This window comes from Durio zibethinus, chromosome 21, assembly GCF_047325235.1.
Source record: "Durio zibethinus cultivar Kanyao isolate XHJ-2024 chromosome 21, ASM4732523v1, whole genome shotgun sequence".
Classification (NCBI taxonomy): Eukaryota; Viridiplantae; Streptophyta; class Magnoliopsida; order Malvales; family Malvaceae; genus Durio; species Durio zibethinus.
In genome coordinates this window covers 7,260,474-7,276,839 of record NC_143182.1, presented here as the reverse complement: position 1 = coordinate 7,276,839, position 16,366 = coordinate 7,260,474, and the positions used below count along the sequence as shown (strand labels likewise).

Sequence of the window (16,366 nt, the reverse complement as noted above, 5' to 3'; positions counted from 1 at the left end):
AAAATTATTTATTAATACTTTTAAACATAATTTTACTTATAAATAATATTATATTAATAGATAATATAAATAATAAGAAATAAGTTTATTTTATGTATTTTTATATTAACATAATATTTTAGTATTAAATATTATTATTAAAGTATAATTATTTTTTATTGTTAACAATTTCAATAATAAATAATTTCAATATATTTTAATAATAATAATTTTAATATTTTAATAATTATATTAATATTATTTGAAAAAAATAAAATTTTTAAAAAATAAATTTTTAAAAAAATAAATTTTTAAAAAAATAAATAATAAAATTTTTTATTAATTTATTTAAATAAAATCTCTTTCAATTAAAAAAATATAAATATTTTTTAAAAAATCATTTTCTACTAAATAAATGAAGTTTAAATCTAAAATGATAGTACTAAAAAGTTAGGAAAAAAAAAAGTTGGAAATAGTCTAACGTGCAGAATTAAACTAGATTTTGAGCCCCTTGGTTGACAAAAACCAGAGAAAATGGTTGCTACTGTCACTTCTTCTGCACTGTCACTTCTTCTGCAATTGTCTGTCAACACTCTGTCATCTATGCTGCAACAACAAATGTACCATTTAACATCAGTGCTTGCTGGAATCAATGTTTAATAGTAATTGAGATGTAACACAAATAAAAGAGTGCTGAAAAGCAATTGTCAAAATGAGCTGTTATGTTGGTAGTTTTCATTCAAATTGCAAGAGTAGCAGCCCCAAGGTCAACACCAAAGACTCTGGTTTATTTTTGATATTGAAAGATTAGAAAATTTCAAGCTTTGCTTCCTTCGCGGAATAGAAAAAGGATTGTTTTTTAGGCTAAATCTAACTAATGTTACGGAAACACTTGAGTTGTTAATATAGAATTTCCGACAATCACGTATTGCCATCCACTACATGATGAACAACAACATGGGTGAATGGACCATTGGCTGGAAAACGAAAATGAAGATAATGACATGGTAAATCAGCAAAGGAAAAGCTACTCAATCCAATTTTCTCGCCACTTTCAGAAACAGTGCAAAGAAAATAACATTATTTATAAAGAAAATTTCAAATAATTTTAAATAGACAAAATAAAAAAATAAAACATTTGCGTATTTGGATGAAAATTTAATATTAGATTCATGAACAGATCTAATATTAATGGTTAAAAAATGAGAATCTAAATCATATAATATTTCAATAATTATTTGATGTTGTGTCTTAACAAATTATTAAATAAAAATTTCTATAATTTTTTAATTATGTAACTAATCAAGCAAGAACTACTGTTTTTATGAAGTTACATGTACAAAAATTACAATTACCGTAAAATAACGCTTAAAATTTATAGGAATGACTATTGCATTAACTAAATAATTAATAGAGCACAAACAAACTAGCATATAATTTGAAAAAAATTCAATATAAAAATATCGCATCAAATAATCCCCAAGTAATAAAACTTGAATCTAAAACTTAAAGGTTCTAAAGGCTTTTTTTCTTGTCATTTAGAAAAGAATTCATTCGTGATGAGTAATAATTGATTGATGGGAAGGATATATATAATTCATATTTTTCTTCTCTTTGATTTTATTTACTTTAGTTTGTTCAAGTTATTTATGAAAATTTCATGGTTAATTTATTGGTTTGTAAATATAAAATTACATTCTAGACTTAAAATTTATCAAATTTCAATGTTATTCATGAAAATATGATGAAGAATGAAAATCATGATCCACAAATTTGAACATTGTCACACTAGTTATTTGTGTAAATTAAACATTGCAATCAAATTACACTTGATTATTTACTCAATTATAAATTTGTTTTGATAAAGCAAGTTTCCTCATATTAAAAAAACACCCACTCTTATTTATTTACGAAAGAGTTGCTGGCATATGGGAAATATTTGATTTTAGATCTCAAAACTTGAATATTTTTAATTACTTTTTTGACTTAAGGCAATACTTGTTTTTGGCGAATAGAACCTGGTTCTTTCATTTTTGAAGAATTTAATAGTTACCAGGAAAATTATTGGTAAGTTGAGGATCACATCAAGTTTATAAATGAAAGGTTGCAAACTTTTGAGAAAGAATGAAAGTTGGCTATATTCATAAGGACCCATCGGGAATATCGCCAAATATACCTAAGCTACTAATATGGCAGATGGAAGAGGTGCACCAATCTCATTTCTGTAGTAGTTTAATGTAAAAAAAAAAAAAAAATTGCATTGAAGAAATGGTGAACGGTGTGACCAGATGAAACAAGGCAGTATGAGATCTTGGGACCTACAAAGTTCCCCTCAAAGGGTGACCTGATCATCACTGAAATGTTAAGCACCCTTATTTCTCTTTTTCAGCACCATACACAACTAAATTTGCCATCATTATTTCTCTAACCCTTGGCTTCCAGCCTATGCACAATGTCACATTGATAGATGCACATGTGTGCCCGTCCTGTCTTGTCCTGTCCTGCCTGCCCTGCATTGCACTGAATTGGGTACTCCTTTTTTTTAGTAATCAAAATCTTTGGCTTTAGCTTTATTGCCCCAATCCTATGTTTCCAATATCTTACTTGGAATTTCCTTCAAATCCCGTTTCTCTTTCCCTCTCAATTCACTCTTTAATTCTTTCTCAAGATATTCTTTATGTGATATTCACTTTTTATGAGTCATTTAGTTCAGGAACAAGCTTTCTATGCATCTTTCAAGTAGGTCAGTGACTTTATTTGGCTCGTATTTTGCTTCTTATGGCACCAAACAACAGACATATCTACAACCTCGGATTTCAAGCTCTTTCCCCCATCATAGATCAGCAAAATCCAACTAATTATCAGCCTCCCTTGCCAACTTCAGACCCTGCCTTTCCTATATTTGCCATAGCTGTGGTAAGCATCATGGGTACAGCTTTCTTGCTAGTTTGTTATTATATCTTTGTGAGCAAATGCTGCAGCTCTAACTGGCACCGATTTAATCTCCTAAGGCGGATATCTTTGTTTCGAGCAAGACAAGAGGAAGATACGTTCATTGCTTTCTCTCCTACAATTTGGAATCGCGGGCTTGATGAATCAGTCATTCGAGAAATCCCAACTTTTCAGTTCAAAAGAGAAGGTGATGAGAGAAGTATCTATGGTTGTGTGGTTTGTCTGAACGAGTTTCAAGAGCATGACATGCTTAGAGTTCTTCCCAACTGCAGCCATGCATTCCACTTAGATTGCATTGATATATGGCTCCAAAGCAACGCCAATTGTCCTCTTTGCAGAACAAGCATTTCAGGCACTACGCGCTATCCGATCAATCAAATCATTGCACCTAGCTCTTCGCCTCAAGACTCACAGCCATACACTGATAGCCTGATGGGTGGAGACGAGGATTTTGTAGTGATAGAAGTTGGAGGAGACGATGAAGGTGCTCTACTACCACATAGGCAACGAGAAAGAGACAATTCAAGAGAAGCATTGACGCAGTCGCAGCCTAGAGGTCAATCACCAAAAAAGCTGGAGCGGAAGCCCGGGAACTTAAAATCAAGAAAGCGCCACCACCTCTCAATTATGGGAGATGAATGCATTGATGTTAGACAGAAAGATGATCAGTTCTCGATCCATCCTATAAGGAGATCTTTCTCATTAGATTCTGCTGTGGACCGACAGCTTTACTTATCTGTTCAAGCCATTGTTCAACAAAACAGGCATCCTGGAGAGATTAATGCTACTGAAGAGTGCAGTAATAGAGCTCGGACATCTTTATTTCCATTTGGACACTGCCGGAGACCCAGAAACGTGGTACTTCCTGTTGAATTTGATTTATAATTAGAAATTGCTTAAATTTAATTTTGGTTGTTTATTTGTTTGGAGTTGGAAATTTGTGTGAGGCAAATGAGTATAACAGAAAAAGAAAGCTCAGAAGAGTGTAGAGTGACTTTTCACTGATATTGTATATGATGAAAAAAAAAAAAAAGGTTCTTACGGAAAATGCAGGCATGGGTGTGAAAATCATGCTTAAGGCACTATGTGCGGATAGGATTTGATTTCATTATATTTGGAGTTATTTCTCTTCATGAATGACAATGATTGCTTCCATGCGCTTCTGTTTAGAGTTTTAGAGAGATAGTGAGGAGAAGAAAAGGCAAGAGGGGCATTAAATGGAAGCCAAAGTTAAGGCCCCAACAATGAGTAACTTCAACTCCACAAGTTAGAGCAAAGAAGGTCCTTTAGCAATGATCACCGACTTCTTTTATCTTGTAGTAGTAATTATTTTGCTGCTGCTGAGCAGAAGGAATGATTTGGTTCAAGTTTAATTAATCAAAATTTTCTTCTTACACGATTAATTATGCCATTATTTTGAGCTAAAGACAATAATACTCAGAGTGCGACCAGTCGGGGAAGTGTGGCTAAATGCTCAAATCACGATCGCATTGTTCAACTCGGTCACTACCATGAGCTTCCTTGAAGCTGACAGAGCAACGTATCACCACCTGTGATGAGACTCAAATTCAGGGGCACACAGTAATCAGACTTTACAGTGTTTCTTCTTACGTGCACATTAAACTCGATACCGTAAAAGTAAAATAAAATAAAATTATTTCACCAGTACAATTTCTTTACTTGACCAATTTTTGATCGCATAAATAATACTTTCTGCAGACATCCCCATTGACAGAGATGAAAAACATGTCCGATTAAAGAGAAAACTTGCTGCTTAGGAAAAAATGAAACACAAGCATTATCTAAGCTTTCCCGTACACAACAAATTGGCAAATCCAAAGTTGTTTTCAACGAAGGGGAAAAGAAAGAGAATCTATTTAGCTGCTTTAAATGACCAGTTAAACATGTATTAATACGAATTAAAGAACATAAAAAAGTGGGGGAACATTGTGATTACAGTGCATAAGCATAAAATACTATAAGTCTACCGTATTGAGCTGGTTGTCTGGTTAACAGGAACACTGGTTTGCGAATTTCTGGAAGCAAGACTATTTTGTGGCAAAGGCAAGGCCTTTGTAGGTAGCTGGTTAGTGGATGTACCACGGGCCTTCGTCTTTAACTCTTTAAGAGTACGTTGGGCTTCTCTGAGCTCATCTTCTGCACTTGGTCCATGGCCTTCCCAGGCATCAATTACTTGCTGCTGGAATTCGATTGCAAGGGTATAGCTGCAACATCCGAGAAATAAATTTTAAGATCCAAATTTAATCCTAAAAGCCAATATACATTGTAAAACAGATTCATTTCAGTTGGTGTTACCATTAGAATGTATACTTGCAGGCAAGGAATATGCTTGTACAGCTAATTTGCATCATTCTGCAATACTCAACATAAATGGAAGTTTCATATAGCATACAATAAAATTTAGATTCTTCTAAAACTGAGCGGTAGTTTCTTTGTTGGTATAAGAATTAAGAATTGCTTTATGAATGTGCAGGAATATTGCATATCCTGTCATTTTATTACATTATTAACCCTTGAACGTTTCACCTTTAGACCTCCTTGAAATCTGTTTTCCTTTGAAATTCAATTTCTCTCTGTCTCTATAGCCATGAACAGATTTCACTTCAGCACTGCCCCAAGATACCCTCACTTTAACATGACTCCCAATAATTTCCAGTTATTTACATTTGCCATTAGAAAACAATAGAAAACTAATTAAAACGTTATTAAACATTAGAAAACAATGTATCAAACAAAACGGAAGCATCTAGTCTTTCAGTAAAATGCATAAAAAGGTGTTGTTTCTCATTTAACAATCAATTTTATCCAAGATGTTTAGGGTAAATATGACTGTTCACCAGAAACATCTTAACTTGCCCAAAGATAAAGGCTTCAGAGTTCAGATAAGCACACAATTAGTTACATAGCAGGAAAGAAGTCACCACATTACTAGTCTAACAGAAGCATATTTGAGATGCAACTCCAATATACTGAAATACAAAAAGCATCATGCATAGAGAATAAAAGAAAAACCAAGAAAACATCTTACCTTCCCATTGCACTATATGCCTTAGAAAGATTCTGGCAAGCTTCAATTGAATCTGCATGATGAGGACCAAGAGAGACATCCATGATGTCCTTTGCAACAGCAAACATTTGTGCTGCTGACTGAGGTCTATCCAATTCCAAATATGCGGCCCCCAAATTGTTGTAAATATACCCGACCCCGAAATGCTTGGAACCAAAGCTCTCTTTCAATCTCTCTGCTGCACTCTCCAAGTAAGGAATTGCTTGAGGCACCTCACCTCTCAACAGGAGTAACCACCCTATTCTAGCAGAAACACTTCCCTCTGAGTGCTGCTCTTGAGGTTGCTTCTCAAGTAAAGCCAATGTTCTCTTTAACAATGAAATCGCAGTCTCAAACTCATTCATAGTCTCATATTGCATTGATATCTCTGAGTATGCCTCAGCAACTTCAATTGGCGAAATTGTCTCTTTCTTGTCAAGAATTCCACAAGCAATCTCCAAACACCTCTTTGAGTCTGCAAATTTTTCCTGATTACAAAGAGCCTTTCCCATCGAAATAAACACCAGAGCTCGATTCTCACTATCTTTCTCTGTCTGTGGAACTATACCTTTCAAAGTATTAATAGCTTCATCATACTTCCCCAATGCGATCTGCATATTAGCAGCATCAATTTCTGCACGGAGCAACTCAGAGCTAAGACCCCAATTCTTCAAAACCTTCTGTGATAACTCATTCTGCTCCAATGCCTTCTCATGCTCCTCCATACCGGTATAAATAACTCCAAGAATCCTCCTATCATGTGCAACCTCCACTGAATTATGGCCCAGTTCCTTCCTATGAATCTCCAACGCCTTTAAACCAAAAGGCAGGGCCTCCTTAAAGTTTAGAACAGAGACATAAGCTTCAGCCAAATCCCTATATGCCACCCCCAATTCCTTACTATCCTTCTCCAAAGTCATCTCCTTAATTTCCAAAGCCTTCTTAAGATTCTCAAGAGCCTCCTCTCTCCTACCCATAGCAGTCTTCACATTCCCCAACTCAAGCTGCACCGCATGCAGCACTGGCCTGATATCCTCAACACTAGCAACACCCTCTTCCTCTAACCTACCAAGCAACCTATTAGACCTATTAAGATAGCCTAAACTATCATTAAACCTTTTTAAACCATAATTAACAGAACCCATCAATTGTAAAGCCATGGCTACAAGTAAAGAAGGTTTACCATCTTGATCCAATGCTTTCAATGCTTTGTCAGCAAAAGATAGAGCTTTTTCAGGGTCTTCACTTTCTTGGTCAAGTTTGAGTCCAACTTTCAATGAAGCTAACCCCAGCTCTCTCTCATCAAAACAAGCTTCCATATCTTTAAATGCTCTGAGCATTTCTTCAGCGGTTTTAGCAGACTCAAAAGCTTCCTCAAGATCGGATTTTTCTCTCAGTTTTCTCTGCCTAGAGGACAATTGGGTTGGTTTTTCCACAAGGGTATCGAGATTACAAGATGGGTTTTTTTGGAATTGATGGGTTTTGAAGACTAAGCCATGGGTTTTGGCACAGGATTGGAGGCGACGGCCAGTTGAGTGAAGCGGTGAACAAGAAGAAAAAGAAGAAGAAGACGATGATAACGGAGAATTATCAGAAACATAACTTCTGGAGACAGGGGCAATTGTCCTGAACCTTTGGCGGCAGAAGTTCGAAAGAAGAGAAACTGAAGCCTTTCTCATGCTGAAATTGAGAAGTTTTGAGTGGAGTTTGGCCAGTTTTGGCGTTAGGCTTTATTTCTTAGCTTTTGTTAAACCCTTGCAAAAACCCTTAAAAGTGTCTTTCTCTGTTTAGTTTTTATTAGCAAGGGCAACAGCGTCAAGGTAGAGAATGCAGAATTGGAAATGCAAAGCAAAGGGAACAGCACTGAAACGTTGTCGTTTCATCTAGGGTATGATTAGAAATATTAAAACTATGCTAGTCATTTCCTTTTTTTAATTTTCATATTTGTGACACCAAACAATCCCATCACCTATTTTGAGTAAACTTTATTTTATTAACTAGACAAATGTCCGGTCACAATTTTATTAAATATAAATAAATAATATTTATAAAATAATGTCTCATATGAACAAATCAATAAATTCATTTAATTGAAATTTTATTGAAATATAAACTAAAAATTAAAAACTTAATTTCTAATAGTACAAAACCAATAATATATATTTTTATAATATATTGAAACACAAAAGATCAAATTAAAATATAACTATTTGGATATGATTCATACATATTTATATTATTTAATAAATTTGTTAAATTTAAATAATACTAATTATTAAATACATTTATTTACAATTAATTAAGTTTATGAATATTACATATTCATAAATAATCAAGTTTATGAATTATTAAATTCATACAATTTGAGTTTGATTTATAGTTATTTATACTACTCAATAATATATTTGAATCTGAATTCAAAATATTAAATTTAAAAAGCATTAAACATGAAGTACATTCATCAATTATTGATTGAGTTCATTAATATTATAAATTGTTAAATTGTTAAATTCACATATAATTAATTTATGAATGGTTAAATTGATGTACATAATTTAAAGTAAAAAATAAAAATATTAGTGAATAATATTCATGAACCTAATTAAACGAAAATTTTATCATTTATGTTTTATAATTAATTCAATTCAACCGACTTATAATGAGAGATACATGTCATTCAATTAAGCATTTAAATTGACCAAATGTAATCACTAATAATTTTTTCTCTTTCCTCCAAGATATTTTTTGGTTAATTTCGTTTCCATTTTTATTTAAAGTGAATTACTCTCCTAAATAAAGAAAAAAAATAAAATTTAGAAGTTTGCATCAGGTTAGCAAAAAATAAAGTTTTTATGAGAAAAAACAGTTTTTTTTCCCAATCAAGTTTTCCTTTTTTCTCGACTTTTTATTTTAAAATTTTTGTTTTTGTATTTGATGAAATTAAAAAAAAAGAGGAAGAGAGTATTGGAGTTAATTAGAGGGATTAAATAAAAAATAAAAAATAAAAAATTGAGAAACCAATTAATATGCTGACACCTGGCACAAAATTAGACTCCAGTGAGAGAGTCCCAATTTTGAGACGACTTTCGCTATAATGCATAAACATAAGCCTACGAAGAACATAAACTAGTTTGCCAAAAAGAAATCTGTCAACGCTATTTTAATGATGCTTGACCAAGACAAATATGTACAAAGAAATACATGGAATTGAATGAAATTTTAAAATGATCAATGGCTTGTAATTGTTTGTTTATACATTATCAGAAGGCTAACAATGACTCATTTGAGTCTGTTACCTCTTAAATCTGAGTTGAGGCCTTCAAGAAACTAACCTCATAATGAATCTATATACAACAAAGAATACAGAGTTTCCTCCCATAATGGGCAATGGAAACCCATTTGCATTCCATTCATCTGGAGGAAAGTGCTTTTCCATCAATCGAAGCTCAGGGACCTCAAATTTAAGGTGGGAGTTTCAGGAGGTCTGCTATAAATATCATCAAAATGAAGACTTACATCCCCTCCAGCTTCAAGATCATCCATGTAAGTCATGCGGGATAGCCGAGAATCCCTCCAATCAAGGAATTGATCATGCTCTTCTACACTTCTGTCAGAGAAGTTATCATAATGATGGCCTGGAGAATGGCGGTTGAAATCAGGAGGCTCAAGGAAACTTGTTTGGGGCTGTGCACCATGTGAACCATTTCTAGCCCACCAATGGCTCTGTGTATGGTGCGCCATCTCATTTGTATCATGATGTTGAAGTACACTCTCATGGAAGAAAGGAGCTGAAGTTGAAGCTTCAAGATGCGACTGTGACCGATCATCATAACGGTGTGGCCAGTATTCTTCATCTCTTGCTTCATTATGTGTTACGTTAGTTGGTACCCCATAATCTCCATGCTCCTGATCAGCTGGTTCCAATGGCCTCGTTGCAAGGTCTCTCCTATAACTGGCCACATGGTGAGGTCGAGAGGTATAATACCAATCTAGAAGATACGGGTGATTCTGTTGATCAGCATCAATTAGCCATAAAGAACCCATATTGTAACCAGTGCCAGGAATATTCTGCTGCATTTCCCTAGATAAAAGGCCGGTTCTATCTCCGTAAGCTCTCAGTGGGCTACCTCGCCACATTCTTCCTGGAGGATATGCATGTCTCGCTCCCTGAACTTGCAACTTTTGCTCCCTGAAAGCTCTAATATTTGACAGGAACTGCTTACCCTGAGCATCTGGTTCCCACGAAGGGTAGCTACTCTGGAAACTGCAATCAGAACAAAACAATTCAAGATGAAAGTATACAACAACAACAACAGAAAAGTATACAACAACAACAACAGAAAACTAAGCCTTATATCCCATAACTTTGGGGTTGGCGGTATGAAAGGCCAAAAGAAATCATGTTAAGTTGTGATAAAATGAAAGTATATATGAGAGGAAAATGTAGAAAGGAGATTCAACATGATATAAAGTGGAGAAAAAGAACCATAACAAAGAATAATCACAAAACTGAACTTCAAAAAAAAAAAAAGAAAAAGAAATTATGAAAGACTTGGGGGAAATAATGACTCTAGGAGGACAGGAAGGCATTCAAAGCAATCAACCAAGAAATAATTGTAAGTTGTAGATAAATGGCATTTCATACAGAGCAATAGCATATTATGTCTCATCAGATTGCATTTTAAAATGAAATTCAAAACTTGCTTTTATCACAGAGAATACTAATATAATATTTTGAGGTGATTTCTTAATTCCCAAACTATATTCACCTAGCAAAAAATAGCAAGAATGATATGTGCAGTTGTAATACAGAGCAAGTATACAAATTCAATTAACCTTACTATAATCATACCTCAAGAATGATTTCTCCAATTTCCCTTGGGAACTCCTCTGTGCACGAGGTGCATTGTGTGGAGAGCCATAATTGCCGTTGCCATGGTTTTGGAAATCAAAGGCACTAAAACTGCAAAATGAAGAAGGGAATAATCAAACACATTATCTCGTTTAATGGGCAAATGATATAGCTAGTAATAAACTGGTCCAAAAAAATTAAAAGAAAAAGAACACTACCTGCAGACATGACCAACACCTTCAACATCCACAGTAAAATCCGCAATGAACTGTAAAATGTCATCCACCCGCTGCAAAATGAACACAGCATTTTTAGTTCATAAACTAAGATGTATGGTACAAGAAATTACAATAGAAATAGTTTCCAAAAAAAAAAAAAAAAAAAAACCTTTGGGACAACAAATAGAAGCAAGAATGGCGTGAGGAAAATTGAGGCCATCTCCTCTAGCAACATCATTCCAGTGTACTGCATCACAAAAAAAGTACACTGAGCAAAAAAATAATTCAAAAAGTCTAAAGTATAGAGAAAAGAATCAAAACATTTCTCAAATGAATGTTAATTTTAATTGTATCTCCGAATCGGAAAGTAACAATGCCTAGAGAACTCATGGCTGGCCTAGAAATTTGATTGTTAGCACTTGATGCTGCAAATTGGTCAGAAGAAATGATATTTTGTTACTTGAAAATCCATAGACTTCTGGGAGTCGTAAAATTAAATACTAGAAATATCTGTTGCATCATCCAGATAGGGCTTCAAGACAACTAGGAAAAGCAATGACAGATACAAACTACCCATGTGGCTATATGGCAGTTACAACATCTTATCTTCCAGATCTTTACAACTGAACAAGCATGCAACTCCTAGATTACAGGTAAAACAAAAATAGGTACCAAGCGGAATTACCTGAAATAGAGTTTCAAACTCTATCCGGGCTATTTCAGTGTTTTCTCTACCACGCCATCTCTTTGGCATATAATGTGTATATTGGACCACCATAGACATTGCTCCTTCTGGATCAAGGACAAGAAGCTCATCGGTAACAGCTGCCCGGCTAATGGCCGTTATGGTTCCAAAAACAGCTGCATACCAAAACAAGTTCCGACCAAATATCTACAAATTTGGAAAAAAAGAAAAATGCAAATAACTAAAATGAAATACAGAAGAAAATAAAAGAATGTGAAAGTTCAAAAATATTACATGGCCCTCTAGCAAAGATTCCTCCAGTAAGGCAATGATAATCAAGATAGCAGCAAAGCCGCCAGATACAAATGAGATAAACTTTGCGATGACAGAAATAATTGGCGAGGGGAATTGCGTCAGGTACTCAGAAGCATGCATTACACTGCCATTAATCCGATGTCTGAATAAATGGTCAACCTGTAAGACAAAGACAACAGTATGTGTAAAAATACAGTATTACAATACGAGAAAAGAAGATCTAGAAGTGCAAAATATCCAACTAAAGAAACAATTGTTGTCATCTTATTTTCACAGTAGGTTCTAAACAGCTTTTCTTCTCTATGATAAATTTAAATTTTCTTTTTTTGATTTTAAAATTTTAAATTTTCACACAAGACACAAGTATGTAACTTCAAACAATTGACTAACACACAAGCTTACTACTTACAAAATAAAATAACAACACAAGCTTGTGAGGATAGGTAGTGGCTCAATCCTTCTTGACTTATAGCACAAGATAAAATGATTTAACTTAAAAATGAAGCGGTGAGAAGGTGACAATACCTCATTGAATTCCCTAAACATCCACTTTGACAAATTTGACCATCTTCTAGATGAAGCTGTGCTTGGATGATTATAGAATTGTTCAGCATGTCTTAAGAACAGATAAACCAGCATGAATATAACAAGAAATGGAGAGAGAAGAAGCATAGCAAGCCCGACAACCATGAGCCTCTTCTTCAACGTTCTAGGGTTAGAAATGAAGTCCCTTCTGACACAGAAGTTTCTGCAAAAAAAAAAAAAAAAAGCATTCCCTAAAGAAGTTGGTCATAAGCCCCTTGAGTTTAGTTATTTTTTCCTTTCTTCAAAAAGAAAAGAAAAGAAAAGAAAAACTAATAGCAAATGTTTTTGGCTACTAAAATCAAGAAAACCTCATAAATTTGTCAAGGTTTTCAGGGTTGCATTTGAAACATGAAGTACTTCATAAAATATTTTCTCCCTAAACATATAAAGAAAATGGATCAGTAAAACCATTTCAGAATTTTGACATATTTCAAATTTCAAGTAGGTGCAAGTCAAGAAAACACAAAAAGCAGAAGAAAAAAATTGCAATCAAACATGATCTTAACCAACTCTTTTCCTGCTACTTCATGAAACAATATCAACCATTAAAGACCAACCTAAGCAGAACTACTAAAACTTGGCTTTGTAGGGAAAATGAAAAATCTAAGAATTTCTTAAAGCTGCAGCACCAAAGTCAGCTGTTAGGTACCAAAACCATGGACTTGATAATGCAAAGAAAAAAAACATTGTCTCTTGACTACAAAAATGTACAAGTCTCAAAGACTGCAACCATTTTTGCTAGTGTTATCCACAACAGTCCCTCTCAACATAATTAGAAAAAACAATTAACAATTAAATGGAGGTATTAACTTCTTTGTATTTCAACACCAAAAATGCATAAAGTTATGTATTTTTATACCGCTTAGCACAATAAAGATTATATAATTCTTGAAAATGAAATATTATGCATTAAAAAATGAAGAAATAAGTAATTTTATCATTAGTCTGAAAGTAGAAAGTCATGACACTTACTTCCATAGATTGTTTTGCTTATACATGTTGGAACGACATTCATAACCGCAATGGTCACAGGAAGTAATGTACATAAAGCAGCAAGTCAAATGCTTGTGAAAAATTAAACATACCGGTCAAACATGCTCTGCAGTATACACCAATTTAAGGTCCATTCAAGTGTCTTTGTTAGTATCAAACGATGCCGCATTCCATCAGGGCCAAATTTGACAGTTGGACCAGCACCTGGGACCCAGGGTGAGATTGGAAAAGCAAGCACTCCTTTATTAAGCATTCCAATCAAGTAGTTCTCCTTCCGCATCAATCGCATAACCACATCATGAGCAGAAAGATCCTTCACCACACAGAGTTGTTGTGAACTTTGCAAGAGAACAACCCTTTCAAGGATTGTTGCCCATGACATGGTTTGAATTTCATTGTCAGTAACATCAAGACTGCAAAATTAAATTTAAAAAAATAATCATAAAATCATTAAACATTTATAAGATGCTGCTAATATACATGCTCTATCCAAATGCAAAATCAAAGCTTCTAGCTATCTTGTAACTTATCAAATATAAAAATTACCTGCTATAATAGAAATGACGTATTCCAAGAGTATCCTTTAATTGTGCAAAAAACCTCAAAAAACAGAATATCCAATAGATGGAAAATAGGCCCAAATATCCAACAATAATAGCTTTTGAAAGTGTTAAAGGGGTTAATGGGTGTTGGTGAAGAGCTTCCTTAGCAAGATCACATGGTTTAATTCCAGACTCAAATGCATCCATCCCACACTTTGCATTGCGGAGACCATTCCAATCAACAAACAGTAAGAAAAACCCTGAGAAACATATGGTAAAGCCCAGGCTCAGAAGTTCAACTATCCATTTTGTAATGATGCACCAAAGGCCTTTCTCACAGTAGTAGCTATAGAGCCGTTCAAAGAACAAATCCAAGTCGGCAATTGGTTCCACATTCAGAGTCTCACCATTAAGAAGCCCTGAAGGGCTCTCACTACCAGGACTTGGTGGTACTCTTCCATAGTCAGACAACTCAACCTCAGGAGGCACATCACCTAGTAAGCCTGTCGTCAAAGAGGATTCACCACCCCACCTCCACTTGAATATGCCAAGAGCATTTGCAGCCTTCTGCGTCCCGAACATCATTCGTAAACCTTGATAGCAGGGAAAAACAGCCAGTCCATTCCCCAAAAACGCAAATTTTTATGATGAGGTTCTGCCAATAAGAAGAAAATGAGACCAATTTCCTTTTTATGATGTATGTATGCCCATGCTCACATGCAGAGGAGTAAGTAGAAGCAAAGCAGATTACTAATCCATCATAATATGCACCAGAACAACAAAGAGACTAAGCAACATTATGGACTGCACAAAACTTAATACTAGCATCATTTAAATATAAAATCCAACTGAAATAACAAATAAAACAAGACATGAAAAAAACACACCATTTACAAAATATTTCTCCTCAAACCTTACACTAATTAATTAAGTTCAAATACCTGCAAATCATAAGTTGGAATAAAACCACAATCTTTTCCTCGATGAACCAGCTCGCAACAAGCTGTAAGATGCAACAATTTGAAGCTAGAAACTTAAATTGCAGATTTTGAACACAAATATTAGCAACTTATGTAAAACTATAATACATAAACCATAAAACATAAAAAAAGGAATAACATATTATGGAAGAAAAACATCGAACCAAGACAAAATTTCAGCAGATAAATTGGTGCCCATTCTTAGTTCAACTAAAGTACTCTTAAATATATAAAAAAAAAATCACCATATCAAAAGCTTAGCAGGAAAACATGCTAAAAAGGAAGGTAATTCTTGGCGAATTTTAAGTCGACCAAAGACTTTAATATCTATTAAAATAAAAACAAATTATTTAACAACCAAAAGTTAACCCAAATTATATCCATATAAATTCTCCAAAAGAAAAAGAAAATAAGCTGAAACAAATAACAAGCCAGGATTATCCGTATATCCAAATAAATAAGAAAAGGTATTGGAATTTACCTCCGACCCACCAACAAGCAGCTCCAATAAAACCCAAAGAATTAAGAAATAGTAAAAAACGGTGAATTTGGCCGATACCCACTAAGGATTATTTCGCAAAAACGACGCATAAATCAACAAAACCAAAGATCGACCGTTACTCGGAGAATTCGAAGGAAGAAAGAAAGGGAAGCAAAGGAAAAGAGGAGAGGGTTTTTGGTTGCGTAGAAGAAAATAAAAACAAATTATGAATTTTTATTATAGAGAATCGATTCAATATTACTAAGAAGAAGTTAATCAATTAAAGAATTCAAAGAAAAAGGGCCTTTGGGCTGCTTCTTCTTCTTCTTCTTCTCTATGAAAATTATAAAAAAATTTATTTTTTGAACGTAGGAGACGTGAAGGTAATAGCCCTATTTCTTTTCCTTTTTTTTTTTGTTTTTTTTTTTGTTTTGGGTTTTAGATTATAAGTGCCCAGAGGCCAAAGCCTCGGTTGGGCAGCGGAAGGAAGGACTTTTGTGTTAGTAATGGCAAAATTTTACTTTTTTTCTAATGAAAAACTTCACCTCTAATTTAAAAGGAAAAAAATGTGCGTTGAGTTGTGATTAAACCGAATGGTAAAGACCCACCAGATGTGAAGATGATTCACAACGGGGTAAGGCCTGAGGTTACTTATTCCCTTCGTCTTGATTTGAGCCTTTTTTTTTTCATATGGGCTGATTTTAACAAGTCCATGTA

At 34.1% G+C, this 16,366-nt stretch overlaps 2 protein-coding genes and 1 pseudogene across 4 annotated transcripts; 1 reads left to right on the top strand and 2 right to left on the bottom strand.

The window, feature by feature from the left end:
- The first annotated feature begins 2,154 nt into the window (after positions 1–2,154).
- Positions 2,155–4,549, top strand: LOC111305280 (RING-H2 finger protein ATL16 pseudogene; annotated as a pseudogene).
- Positions 4,550–4,685: 136 nt separating this feature from the next.
- On the bottom strand, positions 4,686–7,810 carry LOC111305279 (Tetratricopeptide repeat (TPR)-like superfamily protein). Its single transcript, XM_022902653.2, has 2 exons — positions 5,981–7,810; positions 4,686–5,156 (listed from the first exon to the last, which is right to left on the bottom strand). The coding sequence occupies exons 1-2, from the start codon at positions 7,675–7,677 to the stop codon at positions 4,916–4,918; spliced, it is 1,938 nt and encodes a 645-aa protein (XP_022758388.1). The 5' UTR covers positions 7,678–7,810; the 3' UTR covers positions 4,686–4,915.
- Positions 7,811–9,184: 1,374 nt separating this feature from the next.
- LOC111305278 (autophagy-related protein 9-like) lies at positions 9,185–16,230 on the bottom strand. Of its 3 annotated transcripts, XM_022902651.2 has the most exons (11): positions 15,650–16,173; positions 15,130–15,191; positions 14,193–14,843; positions 13,739–14,059; positions 12,594–12,816; positions 12,048–12,227; positions 11,754–11,960; positions 11,238–11,315; positions 11,069–11,139; positions 10,851–10,961; positions 9,185–10,262 (listed from the first exon to the last, which is right to left on the bottom strand). In XM_022902651.2, exons 3-11 carry the CDS (start codon positions 14,771–14,773, stop codon positions 9,434–9,436), a joined length of 2,601 nt encoding a protein of 866 aa, XP_022758386.1. In that variant the 5' UTR covers positions 14,774–14,843; positions 15,130–15,191; positions 15,650–16,173; the 3' UTR covers positions 9,185–9,433. The 3 variants fall into 3 exon arrangements, with proteins under 3 accessions (XP_022758386.1, XP_022758384.1, XP_089605932.1); XM_022902649.2 differs by lacking the exon at positions 15,130–15,191 and having other exon boundaries at positions 15,650–16,230; XM_089749806.1 differs by lacking the exon at positions 11,238–11,315 and having other exon boundaries at positions 15,650–16,175.
- Positions 16,231–16,366: the final 136 nt, after the last annotated feature.

Excerpts from the sequence above, each read along its gene's own strand:
- LOC111305279 (XM_022902653.2), bottom strand. The coding sequence starts at position 7,677 with ATGAGAAAGGCTTCAGTTTCTCTTCTTTCGAACTTCTGCCGCCAAAGG. Across the intron at positions 5,157-5,980 it reads GCATATAGTGCAATGGGAAG|CTATACCCTTGCAATCGAAT; the intron begins GTAAGATGTTTT and ends CGGATGTTGCAG.
- LOC111305278 (XM_022902649.2), bottom strand. The coding sequence starts at position 14,773 with ATGATGTTCGGGACGCAGAAGGCTGCAAATGCTCTTGGCATATTCAAG. Across the intron at positions 11,316-11,753 it reads AGTTTGAAACTCTATTTCAG|TACACTGGAATGATGTTGCT; the intron begins GTAATTCCGCTT and ends TTTGTGATGCAG. Across the intron at positions 10,263-10,850 it reads TTGGAGAAATCATTCTTGAG|TTTCCAGAGTAGCTACCCTT; the intron begins GTATGATTATAG and ends TTCTGATTGCAG.